The sequence below is a fragment of the Podarcis gaigeae genome (assembly GCF_964106915.1).
Source record: "Podarcis gaigeae genome assembly, chromosome: 7".
Taxonomy (NCBI): domain Eukaryota; kingdom Metazoa; phylum Chordata; class Lepidosauria; order Squamata; family Lacertidae; genus Podarcis; species Podarcis gaigeae.
The window spans coordinates 23878751-23906077 of NC_139683.1; the positions used below are offsets into that span (position 1 = coordinate 23878751).

The window sequence follows — 27327 nt, forward strand, 5'->3', positions numbered from 1 at the left end:
CCTTAGAAAGGGGCAAGTGGGTACTATTCCAGGCAACGCAGGACATGAAACGGAGGTTCAGCAGAGGGAGGAGGTGCTGGCAAAAAGGAGGAGTTAATCTCATTCTCTGCTTTCTAACCCCTTGACACCTCTAATGCTCAACTCAGAGCTGTAGTTATCCTCACACCCACTTTCACACTTCAGCCGTGCCCACTTTAAGATACAGCCCCTGAAATGTTGACCATGAGTCAATGCCTGAAACAGGTTTGCCACCCCGATAAAAAAGAAGAGTAAAATGTTTCCACATGAGCACTAACAAATAATAATAATAATAATAATAATAATAATAATAATAATAATGCACATAAGGTGTGGTTGCTACCTGTTTCTGTAGTGATCAATATTGAAGCTTTCTATTTTACATTTGACTTTAGTGTAGACATCTTGTACATCTACTGAGGCACTGAGGTCTTCTAATTCACCAACAACACATATTTCTGCAATATAAATAAATATCCAATGAAAATAAGCCATGAGTTCGAACCCTTAAGAAGTTGTCATTTTATATATGCATCGACCACATTTTATTCAAAGTTCTCTACCCCAAAAATGAAGTCTTCCTATACAGCTATTGCAGGTATTCCATAAAAGGCGGCAAGTTGGATTGCAAAGGAATAGCTCTGCAGCTAATTCCGGCTGCTTGGCGCTTGACTGCACACCCTGCATTTAGAAGGATCAGTTGCATTTGGGGGCACTCAAATGGGAACTCCAAAGTGCAGCTGATCCATGCAGGGGTTGCAGTCAATGCAGATAAGCTTTTGCCAGGGATAGACTGCACTCTGGAGTTCCTGAGTGAGACCGACACGAGGGGAGCTTGCATTTGGTACCAAGTTTGAAGGGCATCAAACACAAGCCCTGCTTGTCAAGGAACAACTGAGACCATACTTTGAGGCCTCCTTCTCTCTGCAGTGCCTTCTGTCCTCTGAAAAACTACTCCAGGTGGTTATGGAATTCAGTGGAACATTATGGGAGGTGAGACTGGGGGTAGGGGAGCTGTAATGGAAAAGTGGAATCTTAAAAGTCCTTATTCTGATAGGAGTCCCTGATTGATCTCAGATCTTTCTGTGAACACAAGGAGCCCTTCCATTTGTATGAGGGCAATTCTGGATCCAACCCCAAATATATAAGCAATCTCCAAGCAGCCATAAAAAAGCAGCATTTGCCAAATAGTAATCTGTTGCAAAGGTTGGATGTACTAGCTGGAAAAAGAAGTTAGTCATAGATGCACTGGGGATGGAGAGTAGCAAGTTAAGATTTAAATCTTTCTGGGCTTATCTTATTATTTAATTGGATGGGATTCTATATTTGTTTTGTCATTTGAACTGTAACGTACCCTGAGTTTTCCTTGTTGAGTTTGACTTAAATATTCAAATAAATAAGTCTGAAGACTAGATTTAGGACTCCCAAATGCCATCTCTGTTAATACTAGAAGACTTGTTGGAACAAATCTGCCAGGTAACTTCAAATTACTAGTTTTGTTTTATAAATTCTGTATGCAATACCTGTTCCTTTACTTTCTGGATCTGGTGCAAATAACTTTACAGTGAGTTTTGGCAACATCCATTGCATCCATAAGCTAACACGTCCACTTGATACGCCAATATTGCTTGTTGTTTGTTCTAAGGTAACAGAATCTGAGAACGGAGAATCATCGCCACCTTGTAGAGATTCACCCTGCCAAAAAAACCCAAACCCCAAAACATTAGTAGAAACTTAATAATAACACAGTGGTACCTCGCAAGACGAATGCCTCGTAAGGCGAAAAACTCGCAAGACGAAAGAGTTTTTGGTTTTTTGAGTTGCTTCGCAAGATGAATTTCCCTATGGGCTTGCTTCGCAAGATGAAAACGTCTTGCAAGTTTGTTTCCTTTTTCTTAAAACCGTTAATACCCAGGGAATCAGTGCTTCGCAAGACAAAAAATTCGCAAGACAAAAAAACTTGCAGAACGAATTAATTTCGTCTTGTGAGGTACCACTGTAATAATAATAATAATAATAATAATAATAATAATAATAATAATAATATTTTATTTATTCCCCGCCCTCCCCAGCCAAGGCCGTGCTCAGAGCAGCTTACAAGTAATAATAAAAACAAGATGAATGATTACAACTTAAAAACAAAAATAAAATACAATATTAAAATAATGGAACATTAAAATATTAAAATATAGCCTCATCGCAGGAGAAGAAGGAAAAGAAAAAAGAAAGAGAGGGAGCGAGGGAATCAAATTGGCTCCAAGCCAAAGGCCAGGCGGAACAACTCTGTCTTACAGGCCCTGCGGAAAGAAATCAGTTCCTGCAGGGCCCTGGTCTCATGAGGCAAAGCGTTCCACCAGAATTACAATGCAGAGGCAGAAAAGAGTGGAATTTTGGTTGAGTATGCCTGGTGGTGGTAATGGGCTGGATGAGACACAAGACACTGAAGTTGAATCCCAACAAGGCAAAGGCGTTGTGAGATGATGGTTCTCAGGTCCAATAATTGAGTAAATGGCCTCTTTTGGATGGGGTTGTTTTCCTTTTGAGGCAACAGGTGCTTAACTTCAGGGTACTCCCTGATCCAATTTTCTCAATGGAGTTTGAAATAGTGTCAGTGTCATGGAGTGCCTATTGTGGTTCATCAGCTACTGCCATTCCTAGATGGAGAAACTCTGGCCACAGTAACCCATGTACTGATGAGCTCCTGGCAAGATTACTATAATGCTCTCTAAACTGAGCTGCCCTTGAAGATGCTGTTGGTGCAAAATGCAACTGCTAGAATATTGTCGGGTTCAGTTGTCCAGAACAATATAATACTACTACTGAAGAGTTTGTACTGGTTGCCTACATATACATATAGTGCAGGAGTGTCCTAAACGGTTGTTTAGTAAGCGATCCTTGTCTGCTGTAACGCTACGTCTGTCTGTTAGTGGCCTTATTATTGGTGAGCGATTTATTTTAATTCTGCACAGTTATTGTTGAAAAAAAGGTCCCTTCTAAAAAAAGCTCAACAACTTAGACCTGTTCCTCTAAAATAGCTCAACAACTCTGAACTCCCGGGAGTAGATCGCAATCTCTTGGGAGTTGGATGTCCCTGATATACTCTTTTGTAACTAAACAACCTACATCCATCATTATTTTTTCAACTTCTGACATCAAGTTTTTCTCAAAAAATTCATCTAAATTTCATATAAACTTTTGAAAACCAGTTACAATGCATTTGACTTGGTCAGGCACAAAAGCATGTAACAGACAGACAAATAACCTGGGATGAACACTAAAAATTAAAAGCGACGAAGAGTCAGAATCAACCTTCTGCAAGAGGAATGTATGGATTTACCATAACAGAATTAAACAAATGTATCTTACTAGGAGTCAAAGTATTACATGTTTAAAACATGAAAACCTGTTCTCTGTTGATCCAAAAATGAAGTTCAAGTCAGTTTTGATGTTCTCTGGATAGGTTTGCTGCTCCCAAGTGATTTAATTTTAATAAAAGAATACTTTTCCATGTGCTTGAAAGCAGCAGCATTGCAGAACTTCTTTGTTGATCATTTTCAGAGTTATGTCTGCCAAACTATAGTTTATAGACTACATATATATATATATATATATGCTTATGGCAGCAGCTGAGGAGACTCCTACCCTCATTGCATATATATGATTTTTTTACTGACCTAATTGCAAAAATGATTAATTTACATGACAAAAGATCTATCCTAACAATAGTAAACAAAAAGTTATAGAAAGAAGAAAATAACAAGGTCATGGCAAGATTTGATATTTATAAATTGGATTTTAAAAAACCTTTTGCATTCAGCTGTTTCAGACTTTAATCTGAGATGTAGGACTTCCTTCCAGAGAAATCTGTTTTGTGTTTAGCAGTTGGAAGTTACAGATATCTTTGCAATGTTTGAAGAAAAAAACCCGAGTGTGGGAAAAGGCTTCAAAATATATTCTGAATATATTAGAAATTCAATCACTCTCCACAGATAATCAACTGGTTATTAATTAGGGCATAACTTCACCTGTAGTAGCATTAATTAAATCCATGGAGCCTAACATAAATTAAGCATTTCAGAAATATTCAATCATTCTCTACAGAAGGAATGAGTATGTAATTATCTACCACATGTTTAACTTTCAAGGACTCAAATCTGTGTTCCAGTGAATACAATAGCAAACCTAGCAAATTCTCAGAAGTACACTACAAATGTTATCTGAGCCGACAACACTTCTTAGGTAATAACTGCATGAAAATATCACATAATATCTCATTGTATGAACCAAACATTACAGAAAATCTATCACAGATGCATGGGTCATCATGCCCTTGCTTCTGAAGTATACAGAAATGTAAATTGTTCAATGTTTTTCTCATTCCTTGTCAAATATAAGAAAAGGAAAAAATGCTCAAAGATGATTGCTCAAAACATCTCCCATTTTATGGCTTAATCCAAGTTGCGGGAAGAAATGAGCAACTGCTGGTGTGACTTTAGCTAAGAATGTAAACTGCATAGAAAACTGGTTGTGCAATTAAGACAACACAAGAAAAACTGCACAGAGAATGATTTTAATGTCCTGATTAGAACTGTCTAAAATCATGTTTCACACAAACAGCTTTGCATGCGGTTTGTGTTTTTGGAGGCCATCGTAACAATGGGTCCCATGATGGATGCCAAACTAGCTCTTCCAACCACTAAATTGAAAGCTGTCTAGACACTTTTGGACAAACTGGGGAATAATTTCTTGCTATAAATTCTAATACTATTTTTAAAAATAAGTTTATTTTTTTATTTTTGAAATATTAGGTTCCAATCAAAATGTTAGGAATACTGACAAGAAACATTTTTATTTCTTGTTCCACTTTATTTCGAATTCCTAATCCCTCGCATGCATACTTAAGTAAATCTATGCCTTAATTTTCCACTTTGCATCCAAATCCATAAAAATGCCAGAATCTAGAAGGCCGAACTATTTTCCCACCCCCTCCTCATGCCAAGCCCTAAAGTACACAGTTTAATTCTTTTGCCGGTCCTTGCAAATTGACCCAAAATAGTGAGTTTATTTTTCTAGGAGAATTTATCTTTATTCATCTGGAGGAACCAAACATATAGGACCTTCATCCTTGGCCCGCATTAAAGCTCAGGGATGATCAGAGTTTTGGGTAAATTACTGCTCTGCCTTATCAAAATAACTTCTGTGTTTCTGTTCAATCATACAGCTTCCCCAAGGACTAAACACTTCCTCAACTGTTTGTACTTAAGTAAACAGTAACAAGTGGCCTGTTGTACTCTATACTACCTTCGCTCCGATACAGGGGTGGTAAAAATGATTAACTGTTTCTAAGCTCTGGTGCTTAAGCCTCTCACTCATGTTTCCATCTTAGCCACCACCCAGTTTGAAAGTCAGGAATCCTGATAGCTTTGCACACATAAGAGAGCAGCACTCCCTATCAACCTGTCAGCATGAAAAGAATTACTCACAGCTTAAATGTATAAATCATCTACGGATAGTATAAATAAATACTTCATATGCTATTTAATACAAACAATTGTTGGAGTGGGTCATACCACCCTAACTCCCCTCCCCCCCCAAGTTCATTTATGGAAAGACTTGTATACTTGAAAGAACTTTGAGGGGTGAAACATTTCAAAATAATCATTCTGGTCCAGAAGAGAAGTAGTATGCTTTAACTGTGAAATGTCTGAAGTCAAAAATTCATACAAAGGATGCAAGCGTATTTTTATTTGACAACGTTCAAGGCTTTAAACATAAATTGTACTGGATGTATAAACAAAACAGTAACAAATTTCAGAGCAGTCCCCCTTCCAACAATAATCTAAATATATCCAGGAAATGTTACACCGTACCATGTTCCAGTAATTGAAACATAGCTAAAATATTATAAACACTGATGAAACAAACTCTTTTAAACTTAATGAGTTTACTATACTATTATTGTTCACAATACAGAGTAAAAGAAGTTAACAATATTTGAGAAGCTATATGCAGATCTCAGATGATTCCTGATTCAGAGATTTATGGTCTCTAAATCTAACCTATTTTCTCATGGACTCCTTTTCTTTAATAATTTCTGCAGTCAAATTCTGAATCTCTGCTCTTGTTGCCACCCTAGCCTAAGAATGATGAAGGTGCCATAAACAAGGTAGGTGGTACAGTCCAAGTCAAGCACCATCACAGCCTCTTCAAGGGGGCAGAATCTACTGGTGTCCCTAGAACTATTCTCCACCAAGTGAATCCTTTGAAAGTAAATCCTGGTCCATACCAAAAGATAATCCAAAAGGAACTTTTGGTGGAGTCAAGAAAGACCTTATCCCGTGTTTGGTTTTCCCATCAGCTATCAACTAATATATTTGCTCTAATGTAACCAGGAAAATGCTTCTCTAAGGAAGCAGGGGAAAAGTTTGTTCCTTGCTCCCTTTTTAAATAAAGCTACCACATGCTGAAGCACCCTGGAATTAGAATGCCATGAGAGAGACTGAAACATAGCTTGCCAGTATGGCCTACTTAAACAAATCATTACAAAACATAGTATATTTTTACTATCAATTTGCAGAGCAATTGGCTAGGTGTTCATGTAAACCTATTGAGTCAGATCTGATGTTAGAAGAAAGCTAGCTGAAGCTAAAATGAGGTAATTTATGAGTAACGAAGTATAATGGATAACTAACAAAATACAATAAAAATCTAGGTTGTTGGGTAGGTTTTTTTTTGCTTAAAGTAGAAATTGCCTAAAGCAGTTTTGCTGAACCTATGGCCCTCCAGATGTTGTTGAACTCCAACTCTCATCAATCCTGCGGGTCAGAAATGATGGGAACTGGAGTTCAACAACATCTAGGAGGGCCACAGATCCCCCAACCGGGACCAAAAATGTTGGAAGGAAGGAAGGAAGGAAGGAAGGAGGAAGGAGAAGGAGAAGGAGAAGGAGAAGGAGAAGGAGAAGGAGAAGGAAAAGGAGAAGGAAAAGGGAAAGGAAAAGGAAAAGGAAAAGGAAAATCATTATCGGACAGGCATTCCTTTAGAATTTTGCTTTGTTTCCCCTGTGGGCAAAGCTTACAAATCACATATAGGTTTTGCCATTGGCTTAAGTAAGATAGTTAGACCAGACTTGGTTGAGTTAATATGAAAACAAGTGAGATGGTTATATATAGATCCACCTAAAAGAGACAGGGAATGGCATTCTATCTGCAGCAGCACAAGATGGCTCTTCATGTTTCAGGATGATAGTCAAAATAATTTGCAACTCTATCCAGAAAGTGCAAACTAAAAGCATGCCCCACAAGACAGTGGGAGCCAAGAGTGATGTGGCTGCTTCATTCAGGCAGGAGCAAAAAGCTGATTGGGAGCTGCCCACATTCCCAAAGAGCTTCTTCTCTTGCCTCGTGACCAATCCGGTGACCTAATGATTCTAAGTGGAGAACTGTGGTTAAACAAAAACAGAAGCAACAGCTTCCAATCTCCTCTTCACTGCTGCACCCGGATAGTGAGGGGGTGGAGAAGGACAAGCCTAAAGCTCACTGCAGCTCATATACGTGACAATAAACCATGAACGCATTCATAATGTTCTTATTTGCATCACTTCTTTCTGTCTTGTGAAGGCTTGATGTTGAGCATGATTCATTAAACCTCAATGAATATTTACCCATGTTCATTTATTTACATCTTTTATCCTACTGATTCCTATTTGGTCACTTGCTCAGACTCTTAGCCAATTACCATAGCATGTCAATATAATTTTTAATTACCTCTGTAGTTGTCCCAATGTCAGCAGATGGGCTACATGTGCTGGTATCTGGTGGAGCTGTCCCAACACTACTTTTGACAGGGGAGCCTGGAGGTGCAGGTCCTGAAGTGGATTCTGTATAAGCTGGAGGGTGGTGCAAAATACCCTTCTTCTGAATCTTATTCCAGACTTTGTTCATTATATCTGCTAGTTCATACAGAAGTTGCACCTTAAACGGGAAAAGGGTAATAAGGTTCAGCAAATCATTAAAACTTCAAGATTTTATAATGTAAAAATCCCAACCTCAGCATTTTTGCTATGGTAAAAAGCATGTAACAAATGTAAAAGTACAGTATAAAAATGCAACCCTATGCAAGGTAGAGTTTTAATACATACTTTTTTTAAAAAAAAATACACTTTTTCACAAGCTCTTACAAATGCTCATCCCATTCAGTGGACTCAAATTCTAAAAACAAAGGCAATATAGATTGCAAAATGTGAAATTATTTGTTCATGGTAGATATGAAGCTGTTCTCAGTATGCAGGGGGAAAAGTCTCTTGGAATGTGTCTTTTCAGTATTCACAAAACACTCTGTATAACTGTGCATTGTCTGACTCAGTTCTAAGGTATTTACACAAGGCTTCACAAATAAGCATTAATCATAGAATCTGTATGACAACAGTTTGCCACATACTGTATTTTAAAAAGAACAGGGAATCTGCAAACACAATACATAAGCAGATGCACAGCTGGACACCATACCCAGCTTGCCATTATTTGAGGGTGAGGGGAATCAAAATGTTCATATATTATAAAGAAGCTTCAGCCTCGGGACATATCCAGAGAATGACGTTGGCTTCTAATGTGGGCAGAACAGATGCAGAAAAACACTGTTGTCAGTTTAAATTTGATAGAAAACAGGACTTAATTTTGTACATCTGAGAATATGATTTATCCTCAGGTTTTGGTTTCACTGTCTTTATATAGCTACAGCACTGGAGGTATTTGTTTTTTGTAAGAGCCCAAAATTCCTCTCAATTAATATTTTAATGTTTAATATTTAAATCGAACATTGATAGAAAGCAGTCCTCATGCAATTTGTCACACAGCTTTTTGTCAAGAGGTGTACTTTTTAAATTTATACATTTAACATCTTTCAGTATTTACATAGGTAACTGTCATAAGGAAATTGATTATGGCACATATGGATGGCAGTACAGCATAAAACTAATATTGTTAACATTGAAAAATATCTGACCTATTTCTAGTATACTTTGATAAGCTGATCAAGTGTCAATGATTCATGCAAGCCCTCTCTCCCAGTCTCCTGTGGCATGAAAATACTTTCTGAAATTTCATTATTAGGCCACAGAAAAGATAAAGTGATACCTTGGTTCTCGAATTTAATCTGTTCTGAAAGTCTGTTCAACTCCTGAAACGTTCAAAAACCAAGGCATGGCTTCCAATTGGCTGCACTCAAGCAGAAGCTGCAGCGGATGTTCGGCTTCCGAAAGACATTCGAAAACCGGAACACTTACTTCTGGGTTTTTGGCATTCGGAAGCCAATTTGTTCGTCAACTAAGCTGTTCGAGAACCAAGGTACCGCTGTACTTCTTAAATTCTTCACTGTATTATGCCAATGTGGATATCACATAATGCAATGACTTCCTGCTAAAAGCTACTAACAAACAGGATCCTAGCCTGAAGAATGGAAAGCTCTTTCCTGGTAAAAATCCTCTTTCAGCACCAATGTTACTGCAAGTAATGGTTTCCTAACCTTCACTGACAAAAACTTAAAAACTGACAGAGATGATTTTGTGGAGGATTTTGTTACCTCAAGCCAAATTCTAATGTACCTTGGAGCACAAGACTGTCACAAACAAAACTATGTGAGTTATGTCAGGAGAAGACAAAACTATATATAACCTGTTCCCTTGATCAGTTTTTGCATGATAAACTATGTGAGACTCCTAAGAGGTTAAAATTGATTGGGACAAGAAAATACCGTAATTCCCAAAATCAATAGATTTTGTGGGATCTATCTTGCCCCAGACACTTTTATTTACAGAAAGAAAATTGTGGCCAAAATTTGGGAACACTGTTTGTAACTATGGAAGTGGCACTATCCTAGAAGGGCTATGGCATACATTTATTTCTGTGCTAAGCTCTTCAACAGAAAGTATACTTGGAGGTTTTCAACCACATTTTTGGTAAGAAAACATTTTAAAGAGTATCTGAAACCATCTGCCAATAAACTGCTTAATTGTGGTTATAGAAGAAGAGAGAAGGAAAGTGAGTGGAGGGACGAGGAGGGAATACAAGTATCCAAAGCAGGCTCCAGATTTATGTATATATTTATAAAAATATTTCTATTCTGCCTTTCTGTTTACAAAGGGCATTCAAGCCAGCTTGCAAGACAAATCAATATAATGAAACTCAATACAAATGTTTCAAAAGCACCCTAACCAAGAACAGCATTAAACATCACAATTAATAAATTAGATTGGTTAAAAAGGAGCCAGTGTTACACTTGTAGAGGCCGTAGCAGAGTGCTCTTTCTAAAACAGTAAAACCATATACCTAACAATTCTTCTTCAGGGTTTAGCCAAATATTTGCAAGGCAAAGTAAAAGAAGACAAAAACCATCAATTGTCTTTCAGTTGCAGCATCTGTCCATTTCTGTGCCTTGTTATTGTATTATGGCAGCTTTTAATGGTGCTTTTTCATAACACTTTCTTAAGGCACAAGTAAATAAGCAATCAAGAAAATATACACATCACTCTGGCTCCTGGCTCCTTTTTATCTTGTTGTGAAGCCTGAAGGTGGTGTAGAATTCGAGATCTCACACCCCTGCTGAGAAATGTATTCCGAAACAGAGATGTCACCAACACGTGTTGAGATTCCTGAATTGCAGGGGGTTGGACTAGATGACACTCGGGATCCCTTCCAACTCTACCATTTTATGATTCTATGATTCAGAATAGTTGTGCCTGAGATGCCTATCTGCAAGCAAGCTTTTGCAAGCTGTATTGAACCTAAATCTATAACGTACACCATGGATGTATACCGTATTTTTCGCTCTATAAGACGCACCAGACCACAAGACGCACCTAGTTTTTGGAGGAGGAAAACAAGAAAAAAAATATTCTGAATCTCAGAAGCCAGAACAGCAAGAGGGATCGCTGCGCAGTGAAAGCAGCGATCTCTCTTGCTGTCCTGGCTTCTGGGATAGCTGTGCAGCCTGCATTCGCTCCATAAGACGCACACACATTTCCCCTTACTTTTCAGGAGGAAAAAAGTGAGTCTTATAGAGCAAAAAATACGTAAATGGCCTACTTTCCCATGGGAAGAACACAAAAAACTAAAATACCCTATGTGTTGTTTGCACACAAAATACGGAAAGATACCTGTCAGGGGTTCAGGGAGAGAGGCGCAGGTGGGGGAGGAGACAGAGAGCGAGGGGGAAGGATCCCAGGACGACGAGGAAGAGGATGACAATGACCCGAGGTTGTCCATGAGTCCGTCCAGTGAATCGGAGGACTCCCAAAGAGGAGCCCCCCTGGTCAGGCCAAGGGGAGCTAGAGGGGGAAACAGTCAGGAGCAGGGGAACGAAGGGGGAACTCCCAGTGGGAGTTGGAAATCGGGACCGGCTTCTCCGCCGGAACGGAGTGAAGGGGGTGGAGTTACCAGTGTGTCAGAAGCAGCAGAACAGGAAGCAGAGGGGGGAAGGAGATCAGCGCAAGACGTCCTGCCGGAAGGGGCGGAGAGTAGTACTGAGAGCAGTGTAACTGTCAAAAGGAAGGTCAGAAGCAACGTACGCGCGCCAAGTTCAAATGTGGAGGCGCGCGGAAGTGAGGAGAGTCCTGGGGAGGAGCCTGGTCCCAAAGCGCGAAGGAGGGGGGAGCAGGCGTCAGAGGATTCAGCCTCTGGGGAGTCCAGGAGGGAGAGAACACAGGGGGGCAGAAAGACCCTGCGGAAAAGAAAGGAGAGGAAGAGGTGGTCCAGCACAAGCCTCTTAAACTGGTGTAGAGGCGGGACTGACTCAGAGGGGACTTCAGCGGTCTAAGGGTAACAGACGTAGAGCCACGGAGCTCGGATGTAAAACCAAGAATGTTCTTCAATAAAAGCTTTTGTATATAAGTCGGACTGGACTTTGGTCTCTTGTGAGCTGGGACCTCGGGTGGCTCTGACAGTAAGTCCCCTCACAAAGAACGCAAAATTTTTTTTTGCAAAGCTCACGAACGGTAACGGCCATGAGTGCGGAGGAACAGCTGACAACGCTGCGGACTGCAGTTACCGAACTCACCGCTGCAGTCCTTGCATCTCAGAAGAAGAATGACGAAATGGAGAAGCGCTGCCAAGACCTGCAAACAAGGTGGGAGCGTGCAAGCAGGGAAGGGTTCCCAGGGTCCAGATCGGAGGGAATTGGACTTGGAAGGCGGGGGGGCAGTCTAGTCACCCACTTCGATGGGAACCTGAAGCACTACCCAAGTTTCAGAGCAGACGTCTTGTATGCACTGCATTTGCTTCGTAATGACTTTAAAGATGAGGAGGAGAAAGTGGGATTTATTGTTTCTCATTTGCATGGGGAAGCTAGAGCGTGGTTGCGCAATTTGTGGCGCGAAGATGGCCCTGCCCGCCGCAATTCTGATGAATTTATTAAAGCGATGGATGCTTGTTTCCAGTCAACCGTGGATCTTGATCTTGCGCGCAGGGAAATACATGGACTGCGGCAAGGCAAAGCCACTGTGCGTCAGTATCATTCCCGATTTTTCGCGTTACTGACTGTGTTGGGCTGGGAAAAAGACTGCAAACCTGTGAGAGATTTGTTCTGGGAGAGTCTCAGCGGCCCCATAAAGGATGAACTTGCCAGGGGCGACAGACCTCAGACCCTGGAGGACGTGGTGCAGAGGGCTCTTGCGATAGGGATACGACACGAGGAACGTCCTTGGCACAATGAGGAAGGACGCCAGGCGCGTGCACCAGCAAGGTCGCCTCCTTTCATCCCCAGGGACTTCGGCCAGGCACATCCCTCGCCTCCTGTGAGGCAGGGAGAGGAGCCGATGGAAATTGGTGGTGCTAGGGCTCAAGCACCAGCCAGAGCCCCAGTTTCCGGTGCAGTAAAGGCGAAGCCTCCTAGAGGGACCAGGAAGTGTTACATCTGTGACAGTGCACAGCACATGGCGAAAGAGTGCCCCCAGAGGCTCCAGAAGCACACTGCAGCTTTAGCAACAGTAGCAGCAGAAGTGATCCAAGAAGAGCAACCTCAGGGAAACGACAGTGCCTGGCTGGAAGCAGAATTGCTGGGGCTCAGCCAGGCGAGTTTATAGAGCAGTCCCCAGCGCCTTTGCGACCCACAGACCCTTTACCACCCAAGCCAGCGGTGCAGCTCACTGCAACACTTCAGTTGCCTAATGGAACCACCCTAGAAGTACCCATCACGATCGATTCTGGGAGCAACGCGGATTTCGTGGGGATGCAATTCGTCAAGCAGCATCGCATAGCGCTTCTGCCCGCAACAACGCCTCTGAACGTAGTCACGGTGGATGGCAGGAAATTGCTAGGAGGGCAAGTTGTGCAACAGACACCTCCCATGGTGATGCGGATTGGAGATCATCGAGAAGTCATTAGCTTCAATGTCACCCACCTGTCTGACACGCCTATAGTATTAGGCATGAGTTGGCTGGAGAGACACAGTCCTGCTGTAGCGTGGTACCAACGTCAGATCACCTTTTGCTCATCGTACTGTGCTCAACATTGCATCCAGTCCTGCCAGGAGGAGGGGGCTGAGCAGCAGCTGCGACTTGGCATGGTGCAGGCAGTACCTCGCAAGTACGAGGGGTTCCTGGAGGTTTTCTGCGAGAAGGAAGCTGACCGGTTGCCGCCCCACAGACCTTATGATTGTGCGATCGACCTGTTGCCGGGGGCGCAGCTGCCGACTGCGAAGCTGTATTCCATGTCTGAGGACGAGATGCAGGAACTCAGAGAGTTCATAGAGCATAATTTGAAGCGTGGATTCATCTGGGAATCTAAAGCAGTGGGGGGCAGTCCTGTGTTTTTTGTGAAGAAGAAGGACACGCCCCAGAAAAGACTCATTGTGGACTATCGGGCCATCAATTCTATGACCAAGCCCAAGGCCTTTCCCATGCCCAAGATTGATGATCTCCTAGCGACCGTGCGGAAAGGGAAGATCTTCACCAAGTTGGATCTGCGTGGAGCGTATAACCTCATACGCATCCGGGAAGGCGATGAGTGGAAGACGGCCATGTTCACGCCTCTGGGCACGTATGAATACAGAGTTATGCCGTTTGGTCTCCAAAATGGATCTCACGTCTTCCAAGCCTTTATGCATCACGTGCTGGCGGGACTCCTCTACAAGAAATGTGTGTGTTTCCTCGACGACATCCTGATCTTTTCGGAATCGCAGGAAGCTCATGAGAGGGACGTAAAGGAGGTCCTGCAGAGACTACGGGAACACAGGCTCTACGCCAAGTTAGAGAAGTGCCAGTTTGATGTGACGGAGGTGGATTTCCTCGGCTACAAGCTGTCCGACAAGGGGCTGGCCATGGACAGCGTCAAGGTCCGCGCGGTGTTGGACTGGAAGAGCCCCCGCAATCGGAAGGAAGTCCAGAGATTCGTCGGTTTCGCCAATTTCTACCGCAAATTCATCAGAGGTTTTGCAAAGGAGACAGCAGCGATCACGGACACTCTCAGTTCCAAGAAGAAGAAGTTCGTTTGGACGGAACAGGCGGAGCGCTCTTTTCGGAAGCTTAAAAGCCTCTTCGCCTCCGAGGAGCAGCTGCTGCACGTGAATCCAGGCAGGCCCATGCGAGTAGAAACCGACGCGTCAGACAGAGCGGTTGGAGCCGTACTCCTGCAAGAAGATTCGCAAGGGAATTGGAGACCCGGTGCCTTTTACTCCCGAAAGCTCAGCAAGGCGGAGCAAAACTACACCATATGGGACAGGGAGCTGTTAGCCATTCACGCAGCGTTCAAAGCGTGGCGACACTTCCTCATAGGAGCCAAGCACACAGTACAGGTCTGCACGGATCACAAGAACTTAGAGTATTGGCGCACGGCGAAGCTCCAGAGCCAAAGACACATGCGCTGGGCGGAATTCTTCGCGGATTTCGACTTCAGGATAGAGTACATCCCGGGGGACTCCAACGTTATAGCCGATGCGCTCTCCAGAAAACCGCAATATCTCGATGAAGCGGCGCCAGTAGCGGCCAAGCACATTTTCGCACCGCAGGCGTGGGCGTGCGCTGCCATCGCAGTCGACCTGGACGCGGTGCGACGCGCGTTGCAAGTAGATCAGTTCGCACAATCCAAGATGGAGGAGCTGCGCAGGGGTTCACAGAGAGACGACGAGTTCCAATTACGCGACGGGCTGTTAACTCGCAAAGGTGCCCTCTACGTACCAAGCGACGAGCTCCGCGCAAAGGTTCTGCAGCAGTTGCACGACGCCCCCAGTGCGGGCCATTTCGGCAAGGAGAAGACAATGGAACTGGTGGCAAGGGACTTTTGGTGGCCCCGGATGCGTGGAGAGGTAGCGGATTACGTCGCCAGGTGTGACACTTGTCAAAGGTCCAAGCCAGTACACCAGAAGCCAGCGGGGTTGCTGGAACCGCTGGAGACACCACAGCAACCGTGGGAGAGGGTAGCATTGGACTTCGTTACTGACCTGCCCAGCTCCAGGGGGAAGACGGCGGTACTGGTGGTAGTGGACCTGTTCACCAAGATGGCGCACTTCATTCCATGCGCAAAGGTGGCGACGGCGGAACAGACTGCCAAACTCTTCATCGATCACGTGTTCAGGGTGCATGGGCTGCCGCAGTCCATCCTGTCCGACAGGGGACGCCAGTTTGTTTCCAATTTTTGGCAGAAGCTTCTAGGTATCCTGCACGTCAAGATCAACCTAGCGTCGGCGAGACATCCACAAACCAACGGCCAAGCTGAGAGGGTCAACGCGATCATGCAGCAGTACCTGAGATGTTACGCCAATCAGCGACCCGCAGCTTGGGTGGACTACCTGCCGATGGCAGAGTTTGCCTATAACAACACGAAGCACGCGTCGACGGGGGTGACGCCGTTCTTCACGAACAATGGTCGTCATCCCAGAACCTTCCCGGGTTTCATAGCACTGGGAGAGGGGGTGCCGCAAGAGGCCGACCAGTTCGCAGCAGAACTGCAGGAGGTGCACGAAGAGCTGCGGAGACATTTGGAGCTAGCCAAACAAGCATATAAGGTGCAGGCGGACAAAAACAGGAGAGTGGGGGAGGACATCCAGGTGGGGGACTGGGTATGGTTAGCGGCCCAAGCGATGCCAGCCAAGTCGTTGGCTAAGAAGAAACTAGGGCACAGGCAGCTGGGGCCGTACCAGGTGGAGGCTAGGATCAACCCTGTAGCTTTTCGACTGGCTCTCCCCGAAGGTTCCAGAGTGCACCCGGTCTTTCATAGGTCGGTGCTCACTCCCTACAAGACCCCGCACAGGTTTCAGGAGTCTGAAACAGTACCGGACCCACGCACAGAGTCGCCCGAAAGGGAGGGGGCGCCTAGGGCCGAACCACTCAACGAGGTCACAGAAATCCTGGACTCGAGATGGGGGGAAGAGGGGGTAGAATACTTTCTAGCCAGAGAGGGTACTCCGACCAGTGCCAACAGTTGGGTGCCGGACTACGCTTTAGACGAACCTCTTCTAAAAGACGAGTTCCATGCCCTTTTCCCGCATAGACCCATGCCAGCCGAGTACTTTGATGACTGGCTCTTTACGCCCACACTTTCAGACAGTACTTTCCGGGGCTTTTCTTCCGCCGAGGAGAGAACGCCAGAATCAAGCCCGCCCAGGGGATCGTGCTCGGGGGTGGACACAGAACCCTCTTATTGGTGGGACGAGCAACCAGAGGAAGACTGGCGCAGGAAATGGCTGACGGGTCCTTGGCCGGCAGCACCAGACGAAGTGGCAATGGAAGAGGGAGCTGAGAACACTTTGGGTGAAGAACCCGAATTCGAACACTCATACACCGAGCTGCAAGCAGAGGACATTGAAGTAGACGAACTGTATCCTGCATCTACCTCCGAAGAGCTGCAGCTCCCACAACCTGCACCCGATGGGCGGGAGGGGGGAAGGGGGGGCTTCGAGGGGGGGATGGATGTCAGGGGTTCAGGGAGAGAGGCGCAGGTGGGGGAGGAGACAGAGAGCGAGGGGGAAGGATCCCAGGACGACGAGGAAGAGGATGACAATGACCCGAGGTTGTCCATGAGTCCGTCCAGTGAATCGGAGGACTCCCAAAGAGGAGCCCCCCTGGTCAGGCCAAGGGGAGCTAGAGGGGGAAACAGTCAGGAGCAGGGGAACGAAGGGGGAACTCCCAGTGGGAGTTGGAAATCGGGACCGGCTTCTCCGCCGGAACGGAGTGAAGGGGGTGGAGTTACCAGTGTGTCAGAAGCAGCAGAACAGGAAGCAGAGGGGGGAAGGAGATCAGCGCAAGACGTCCTGCCGGAAGGGGCGGAGAGTAGTACCGAGAGCAGTGTAACTGTCAAAAGGAAGGTCAGAAGCAACGTACGCGCGCCAAGTTCAAATGTGGAGGCGCGCGGAAGTGAGGAGAGTCCTGGGGAGGAGCCTGGTCCCAAAGCGCGAAGGAGGGGGGAGCAGGCGTCAGAGGATTCAGCCTCTGGGGAGTCCAGGAGGGAGAGAACACAGGGGGCAGAAAGACCCTGCGGAAAAGAAAGGAGAGGAAGAGGTGGTCCAGCACAAGCCTCTTAAACTGGTGTAGAGGCGGGACTGACTCAGAGGGGACTTCAGCGGTCTAAGGGTAACAGACGTAGAGCCACGGAGCTCGGATGTAAAACCAAGAATGTTCTTCAATAAAAGCTTTTGTATATAAGCCGGACTGGACTTTGGTCTCTTGTGAGCTGGGACCTCGGGTGGCTCTGACAATACCATTTCTATAACATGAAAGAAACACTAAACAACCCTGCAGAAGACCTAAGGTTTCACTTGTTGGTTAGAAATGTATCTGATTATATTTTATTAACTGCATTTGATTATAAAGAGGGTGGTGGTTTCTATTTAGCATGTTGGTGGCAACTCTGAAGTGAACTGTTTGATCGTTCCCATATATGCAGATAATAATTTAAAGAGAGGCAGTACTGGTGTGAGGTCCCTTTCATTCCCAACTCTGGCAATACTACGTAAATGTTGTGGTAGCTTTGGAAACTTATCTTCAAAATTAGAAGTATAGTATAATTAAAAGCAAGACTAACAATCCAGAGATGCGCAAATCTCTTTTTAACAATGTACACACCCTATTCAAATCTTATAATAGGGACCTCAGCACAAGAGAGAGAAAGCGCTGTTTTGAGAATCATGCTAGACACAGTGCAGATCCTATTAGCTCCAAATCACTAGTTAGTGCATGCCTAGCCTAGCCTGAGCACACAGCTCTCCTCTGGCAATTGAGGCAACCCTACACCAGCTAAACCTAGAACCTGAATGTTCTGAGCTGGGGAACAGGCTTAAGTCCCCTGGCTCTAGGTGTCACTCTTGCTTTTGAAAGCAGAGACTACTGCCTCTACCCCAGAGAAACAAGGCATTCTCAAGCTAAGGAGACTAGCAGTTGTTGGGTCTTTCTATGAGCTGTCATTCAGAGCAATCTATTGTGCCTCCCATGACCAACAGGAATTTCCGGGGACCGGCCAGGCTTGTGGCAGCAACACTAACCCCTGTTAAGCCCTTTGTCATCAAAGTGGGTGCTCAAAGGAAACTGATGAAAACACACAGGAACTGATGAAAATATGCATGGTGGGAGCCCTGCCTTCAACCAAAGAGGCGGAGCCAACAACCCATCCTGCTGACCTGGGAATGGGAAAATTAGGAAGAACGGGCATTTAAGTTATTTAAGGGACTGTCCTGCCTTTCCACAGAATGTTCGAGATACAGGTTATCTCGTCCTGGGGGGCATTTTCAGGTGTACTGCTTAGCAACATGGAGTAATGGTTCCATGCAAGAAACATAAGTTGATCTATGAAATACAGGCCAGACGAGTATCTGGCTTTTGCCTCACTGCCTCTGTCTGAGAAGCTTGAGGGTGGCAGGGGCTTGTTCGGCGATGGAGGTTATCCACTAGAGCAGGTTCTAGGTACAATGAATTGTTGGCAATGTGTCAACAATAGAAAGACAGAGATGCATGAGGCAATGTAAGAAGGGAAAGCAGCTGGAGAAAGTCACATAGTACCATGCTGATGAAAGAGGGGAAATCACATCGCACACCAGACCCACAGGTGTGCAATTAGCAGTTTTCTGGACTGTGCTGGCTATTTTGCTATACACTGTGCTCTTTACATATAAAAATACATAGGAAAAATCTCATCAATTTGTATCTGAATTTGTAACACAGTGGTGCCCTGCAAGACGAATGCCTCGCAAAACGAAAAACGCGCAAGACGAAAGGGTTTTTCGGTTTTTGCGTCGCTTCGCAAGACGAATTTCCCTATGGGCTTGCTTCGCAAGACAAAAACGTCTTGCGAGTTTGTTCACTTTTTTCCTAAAGCTGCTTGAAGAGGCGCAGTTGCGACGGACTGTGCTTCGCAAGACGAAAAACATTGCAAGACGAAAAGACTCGCGGAACGAATTATTTTCGTCTTGCGAGGCACCACTGCATTTCCCTGCCTTCCACGCCAGCTACTGCAGAGGTGTTTCTGAAGTTTAGGTAACCCTCCAGAAGCATATGTGATGTGCCACAGGTGGTTGCAAATAGGTAACAGAGAAGTGATGTAAATGCAATAGAGCAATCCTTTAAATACCTATTATGCATATCATAATTTAGCAAATAATTATTCATAGCAATTTAATTACATGTCTGTCCTCTGTAGGCATGCATTAATTGCATCATCATATATTCCTTGAACATTTTCTCCCTCTTTCTTTTTAAAAGGAGCTGGTTTTGCATGAGAAGAACAGTGGCCAGAGCTCTGCTACGCTGCGCTGCCCAAGTTGACAGCTTTTATTAGCTAAAAAAGAAGAGGAAGAAGATTGGGGGGGGGGCAGCATGCTGCTACCATTAGAAACCCTCTTTACCAAAACCATTTTCGGGTTGAACTGCAACCCCTGACATGACTGTCTCCAACTCAGCACCTTGCTAATGAGGTGAAGAACAGGGAGGAGGTGTTGTGCTCCACCCATGCAATCAAATACAATTAATACGCAGGCCTGGATCTGGTCGCTGTTACACACGCCTTGATTACATCCAGATTAGATTATTGCAATCTGCTCTACAAGGAACTGTCTTTGAAGAGCACTTGGAATTTGAGTTGGTGCAGAATACAGAATACAGAATACAACAGCCTGATTGGGGCCTGTTTTGTTTTGGGGTTTTTTTTTAGAACATTACACCGATATTATATCAATTTTATTAGTTCCCGAAAAACTTCTAAGCCAAATTAAAAGTGTTGGTTCTGAACCTTAAAAGTACAAAATGGTTTTGGCCTCAAATGCTTAAAGGAATGTCCTATGAGCTCACTTGGCATGCTTATATTGTTATTTGAAGCCATGCCACTTATCTCACCATTAGTTGTGTTATGCTACGTGGATACATGGGACAGGGGCATCTCAGTGGTGGTACTGATGTGAAATATTTTGCCCTGGAATACCCAGTTGGTTTTCCTCCTTCCACCCCTGCTTCGGACAAAAGATGAAGATGCTGTTATTTCAATGTGCTTTTGGTGTGGGCAGTGACTGAAGACTTATTTTCCTGCTTTCCTTTTTGAATTTTACTGGCTTTTTAAAAATGTAATAATTATGTATATTTTAATCTTTTATGCTCCAGTTGTGGTTAGGCACCTTGGAGTGCATGGATGGAAAGCCAGAGTGAAACTATATAAATAAATAAGGGAATAAATAGCCTTTCGCCTTAACGGACGGTATTTTATGCTGAACGAGAACAGGTATGTGCTAATTTGCACAAAGACTACATTAGATCATTTCAACAGATGCATCCACAGTGACAGCAAAGCTGGGCCCCAACACTGAACAGTACATCTGCAAGTCATTTCACTCCATCAGCCAAAAGATGCATTTATGTGCCGTAGCTATTACACTTTGAGACGAATTTAAATTACGAAAGTTAAAAGAGCTTCAAAGCAAATTGTAATCTAATCTAAGTACAGTGATCTTGATGGCTCCTTTTTTCTGAGGCTGGGGGGAGAGAGCTTTAAAAAAAGGTATTTCTTTTACAAAACCCAGAATAGTAATTCTTAAATCAACCATTTTTGATTTGCCCCAATAAATCAAACAAATGCACCAACCTGAGGATTTGAGCATTTTACTTCAAGAGATTCAAGGTCAACATGAAGACACACAACGAATGAGTGCCTGGATTCAGATCCTGCAGAAGGTAGCGCTTGTGACGTAACTGCTAGAGTAGAAGTACAGCCCATTGGTTCTATTATATTCAGGGTCATTTGCTGCCCAAGAAGAGTATATATGCTGAAATGATTCAGATTAATTGTCCAAGGGAAAGCATCACCTAGTGGATCAAGAACAAAGCAAAATATTCAATACATAAAGAAAATATCAAAAGCTTAATACATTAAATAAATTAACCCACCTCATGACTGGACGATGCCTGTACCAAACTAATTTTAAAAAATTGCTCAAATCAAATAATGATCACCAGCAACCACATTGTGTTGTGTGGAACTTAGAATTAACAAAGCCCTTATCATCTCCTGCTACATATAATACACATATCAAGAATATCTGTTATTATATTCCATATTTTGCACCTGTCCATGTAATGAACCCCCATATTGCCATTGTTTTTATAACAATCACCCATTACTCTGTCAACATAAGTACTTTTAATTTCTACTGATTTCAATAGGATGCATTTAAGACTATGCTTTCCCCTTCAATGGGACTTAGAATAATTTGGTTTTAGATGGATTATAGCCTCCAATTTAAAACATCTCCCGCAGTGAAGAATTCTGATTACTGGGGTTCAAAAATAGATAAAACATCTAAAAATTGCTTAAAATGCCACATCATTGACAGCAAAGTTTTTAAAGAGAACAAATACAGGAATATGAGAAGAGGGCATGGCAGTTCTGGGTAATCATTCAATTTGAGATAATTGAACAGATTTTAGGGCTGTAGCAATTATAATCCTCCTCAGAGTAGACCCATTGCAATTAATGGATATAACTAACTTAGTTCCATTAAGCAGAAGTCAGCATACCACTAAGGAGATGATTCTATCAGCGCAAATGTGTTTGCTATCTACCTGCCTCAAGTTTGGGAAATGTATTTCCCTAACATGGAGAGCTACTATGCAACTGGAGAGTCCAAGCATGGCAACCTTCCAGACCAATAGCAGTGGTAGCTGTGGGCTAAGAACACTCTCAGTAGTCCCCAAGTAATATTTCACTCCATTTACTTTGTTCGGCTCTTGGCAAAACCTTCTTAACATTTTACATCCTGTTCTTAAAGAGCTGAAATCTTGATCAACACTATCATTTACAATGTTACAAATGTACCATGAATTAAATATTTCCCTCCCTACCAACAATGGAGAGCAAAAACTCTGTTAAAGGAATGTTTATCCTTCTTCATATGGGTAAGTAAAAAGAGAAATATATTTCTAATGCTTTAATGACCTAGAATCTGTTTTAAAAATGCTGATTGCCCCTAGAGGATCCCCTAAGCCTCCAGAGAATATATTTTTTGGGGGGATGCAGGATGCTGAGGGGAGAGAACAGGAAAGAGAAGCCCCATTGCACGAGGGGCAGTTCGCTGCACAGACAGCATTGGATGTCACCCATTATGTCTATAATACCCAGTACGTTTCCGAGCACAATTCAAAGTGTTGGTGCTGACCTTTAAAGCCCTAAATGGCCTCGGTCCAGTATATCTGAAGGAGCGTCTCCTCCCCCATCGTTCTGCCCGGACACTGAGGTCCAGCTCCGAGGGCCTTCTGGCGGTTCCCTCACTGCGAGAGGCCAAGTTACAGGGAACCAGGCAGAGGGCCTTCTCGGTAGTGGCGCCCGCCCTGTGGAATGCCCTCCCATCAGATGTCAAGGAAATAAACAACTACCTGACATTCAGAAGACATCTGAAGGCAGCCTTGTTCAGGGAAGTTTTTAATATGTGACATTTTAGTGTATTTTTCATCTCTGTTGGAAGCCGTCCAGAGTGGCTGGGGAAACCCAGCCAGATGGGCGGGGTACAAATAATAAATTATTATTATTATTATTATTATTATTATTATTATTATTATTATTATTATTCAGATATATATGTCTACACATGCTTCTCTTTATATCAGGCAGGGTGGCATCAGCATTGAAAAGCAAAAAATTATGTTTATCAGAAGAACACTGAGTTTTTTCAATGGGGAACTGTGCTGAATGATGATTCCACTCATTACAAACATGAGCACTGTAGCTTCATCCAAAATGTAACCTGTGGGGAGTTACTGTGCTGAAAGTCCACCTAGCCAAATGGTTTTGCTTTCATCCAGACTTACGGGTATTTGTACAAATTCAGCTGAGCGAGTTCCGAGAACATTAGGTAGTAGTGTTTCAAATGATGAGGTGTATGGCCACAGTTGGGTTCAACTTTTGTTTTGATCCATGTACACAGATTAGCACTAGCTTTACATAGGCAACATTTACTGTGATTTGGTGAATACAATACACTAAATTCATAATACAAAAGGCAGGGGTAGAGATAGAATTAAATGGACACAGCTAGTTTTACTTGAGAGTTTAGAAAGAACATGTGAAGCATTTTATTTATTTATTTATTTATTTATTTATTTATTTATTTGCAAAAACACTGGATTTCATGAATATTGAATGCATCTTTTAATATACCGTACCTTCTGATACATCCAAATCACATTTTAAGGAAAGTCACAGAATGGAAACATTGTATCTGATTTTGTGCATTAAGAAAGGCCAATTGCAGTAAAACAGGCATGGCAGTTCAAGCCCTACCTATGTCCCTACCTAAATCTGAGTAAATCTGAATTTGATAGATCTTACTCCCAGGTAAATGAGATTAGGACTGCAGCCTAAACTATCATTTTAAACAACACTGCACAAATACAGATGAAACTTACGTCTATGGTTAACATAAGCTGGTTTAAGAAATTCATATAGTGTACGGCCTAAAATATGGATAGCATGTATTTCCTATTCTAACAAAAATAAATAATCTACATATGTCATTCTTTAAACCTACCACAATTGTCAGGAACGTTCCATTCAGAGCTTAATAGCAAACATAGCTCCTTCCCAAATGTTGCCATGTTATGACATGAAATTGGCAAACTACACATTTGAAAAACAGCAACTATTAATGTTGACTGTTCTCACAACTACTGTCTAGTAGAGAGGCCAAGTGCAAGGCCTGTAAAGGACATGGGGCAAGTCTTACCTCAGTTACAAACTAAACAGATGGCTATTGGGAACCACTAAACCATGAGCTGGGAAGTCCTGGCTCAAATCTCAGTTAAAAAACATAACACACACACCCATCACCCTTGCTGTCTCAGACCCACTACTGCAATATGAAAATATTAGCATTGGCCTAACTCTGAGGATTTCTATGATAATGTATATGAAGCATACTTGAATGACAATTATCAGTGGCAATTTTCATAGCAGCTTAAACATGATCACTGTGTTTTATTCCTCTCACAGATGAAGATGAAAATCATGAAGATACCTAACACTGGCTGCCATGAACTCACACCTCCCCCCCCCCAAATATATATTCAGCTGAAAGCATCCATAATTGACTGTTTGGTAAATGATTATTGGCTGGATGAACCAATAGATAGAAACAAGCTTAAAGGTAAAGGTAAAGGGACCCCTGACCATTAGGCCGAGTTGTGGCCGACTCTGGGGTTGCGGCGCTCATCTCGCTTTACTGGCTGAGAGAGCCGGCGTAGAGCTTCCAGGTCACGTGGCCAGCATGACTAAGCCACTTTTGGCGAACCAGAGCAGCGCACGGAAATGCCGTTTACCTTCCCGCCGGAGTGGTACCTATTTATCTACTTGCACTTTTTGGTGTGCTTTCGAACTGCTCGGTTGGCAGGAGCAGGGACCAAGCAACAGGAGTTCACCCCGTTGTGGGGATTCGACCCGCTGACCTTCTGATCAGCAAGTCCTAGGCTCTGTGGTTTAACCAACAGCGCCACCTGCGTCCCTCTGGAACAGGTTTACTTAAACACAAGTTTTCATGAATAATTTCATGTGTTAAAGAACAAGTACAGGCAGCCCCACACTTACGTGCATCTAATATGTGTGCGACTGTGTATATTCGCATCACATTGAGCCCGGAAATGACCTGGAAACATCATAAAGATGTTACTGAAATGTTGCTAAAAGGGCGGGGCAGGGCAGGGGTGGAGCAGGGCGGGGAAGGACTTTACAGGCTCAGTGGGTTTCAATTATACTTGATTCCACCAGTGTGTGCAGTTACTCAGAACAAAACCCCTCCATATATTGGGGGGGGGGGACTGCCAGTAGTAGAAAGAGAATAAGGAACAAGCTTTACATTTTCTACGAAGAGATTCAATGCATCTTAGAAGGGCATTTCAAGCCAACGAAAACAGGGCAAGCACATGTAACGGAACAGCAGATCCTCAGGCTACGAAAAGTCAACAAAGAGGAGCTCTCAGCAGCAACTACCTCATTCATGCAGGGTTTCAAGAGAATCATTCATATTGTATCACTAAAAAGAACATCAAGATAACTATAAAAGAGGGTACAAAATGAGTCTGATGGGAAAAGTTTACAAGAGGAAGATAATGTATGAAAGAATAGATAGATGATGATAGATAGATAGATAGATAGATAGATAGATAGATAGATAGATAGATATAGATAAATTGTTGCAATAAACAAGATAAGCCTGGATGTTACAGGCAACTTAACCACAGCAATAGAAGGAACGATGACCTTCAAAAATATTAAAGACTGAGAAGTGAGAAGAACAAGTAACACAATTTCAGGAGCAAAATCACAAAAAAAGCATTCTGAAGGACATTTTTCAACATAAAGGTTTGAGCACGTTGAAAATGTACACAGGGAAAATGATGACCATAGAATGAACTTTTCTCTTTTAGAATATCTTATACTCTACCTTCTTCGAGAATTGGTCTTTGCACAACAAAGGGGATTTCTTGCAAGGGCTCCATGTACTTGTGGCCAGCACTCATAACCTTTATCTGAGGTAAGCAAAGAATAAGAGTTCCCGGCATGCTAGCCTGCCCATGATACCAGCTGCGGACTGTCCCAGGAATATCTCCAGACACAATTGTACTAGGAGATGGCAGGCTGTCATTTGGAATGAACACACAGCAGGACTGAACTTCAAGCTGAAAAACAAAAACAAATCCATAAAGGGAATCTCATAAACAGACCTTAAGATGTGTTTACTGTATCTAAGCATCGCACAACAGCAACAATCAAAATCAGCTACAAATATTTCTACGACTTATGAACCGAATTTCAAGTGAAGGCCCCCAAGCTGCAGGTGGTTTGTATTTTGGAAATCTTTTAGAAAGAAGTCACACCTAAAGAGGTGTCTTTTTAGCCTATAAACCTGTTCAGAAAACCGTTTGTACAAAAAGCTGAATATATATCTACCTTTCCACACCTCTTTCCAAGAGAGATGATTGATTTGGAAAGTGAACTCACAAAAAAGAGGGGAAGAAAATCCTGCTCCATTTGCCATTTATTACCTTTTTGTTAGCACTAGCTAAGGCTTCGGATTTGACTAGTAGCTCATATATTGCTACTTTTTGTTTTCTTTGTAGTTTGAGATGCTCGTGCTTTGTGAAGCCTGCATCGTTCTCAACAAATGTAATGAAAGTACAACTTTCATTATTTCGCCAAATATTGCTCATTATTGCCAAAACCACATACTACTAGTATGATCTGTCTTCTGCAGTTATGTGTAGATGGAATGCGATAACTGGCACAGAAACTTGGGAAATTTAGCCTTTGTGTTTATGTTGGGGGGGGGGGGAATCAAAAGGTTTCTTGCTTTCATTGCACAAGAAACAGGTCTGAAAATGTGCATGTTGTCCATGTTTAGAAGGGAAAGTGTGCACACAGTGGGCCAAAAAGAATATAGTATTCATAGGCTTCAATTATGACCAGATGCTCCTTCCCTGTACTATCAGTCATGCAAACCTTACTCATTCGCTGCATCTTACCTTATCTGCCATTACAAATATAGTTCTCCTTTGCCCCCCATGAAATAAAAACTATCAAAAATTTCCATAACTGAAATCATCACATTTAGAATAAAAGATCACAATTTAAGTAGCTTTGTGCACAAAACAGGTAAACTATTCATGTAACCAATCATTATAATTTGCGTTGGTAAAGGAACTTGAATAATATAGAAACACATGCAACCCTATAATTTAAAAATTATATTTTCAATACAATAATTTCTGTGTGTGTATGTGCAGAAAATTACATGACAAAAAACCAGTTGAAATATAAATTTGCCAATCCGTAACATTTTCTAGAAATAATACTAACGTTT

The 27327-nt window shown here is 43.0% G+C and overlaps 1 protein-coding gene across 8 annotated transcripts in view; it reads right to left on the reverse strand.

Annotated features, from left to right (window-relative positions):
• The window catches only part of VPS13B (vacuolar protein sorting 13 homolog B), a 399672-nt gene that overhangs the window by 167891 nt on the left and 204454 nt on the right, over nt 1–27327 (reverse strand). For 7 of the 8 annotated variants that reach the window (XR_014566943.1, XM_083749735.1, XM_083749736.1 and 4 more), the window contains exons 23-27: nt 25912–26146; nt 21066–21286; nt 7785–7991; nt 1542–1713; nt 362–476 (exon numbers count right to left, since the gene is read on the reverse strand). Coding sequence is in view for 6 of the 8 variants with exons in the window: in XM_083749735.1 (XP_083605861.1) it covers nt 362–476; nt 1542–1713; nt 7785–7991; nt 21066–21286; nt 25912–26146 (950 nt within the window). In the remaining 2 variants the exon portion in view is untranslated. Of the gene's footprint in view, nt 1–77; nt 477–1541; nt 1714–7784; nt 7992–21065; nt 21287–25911; nt 26147–27327 lie in introns of all 8 variants that reach the window. The other variant, XR_014566944.1, reaches the window with a different exon arrangement.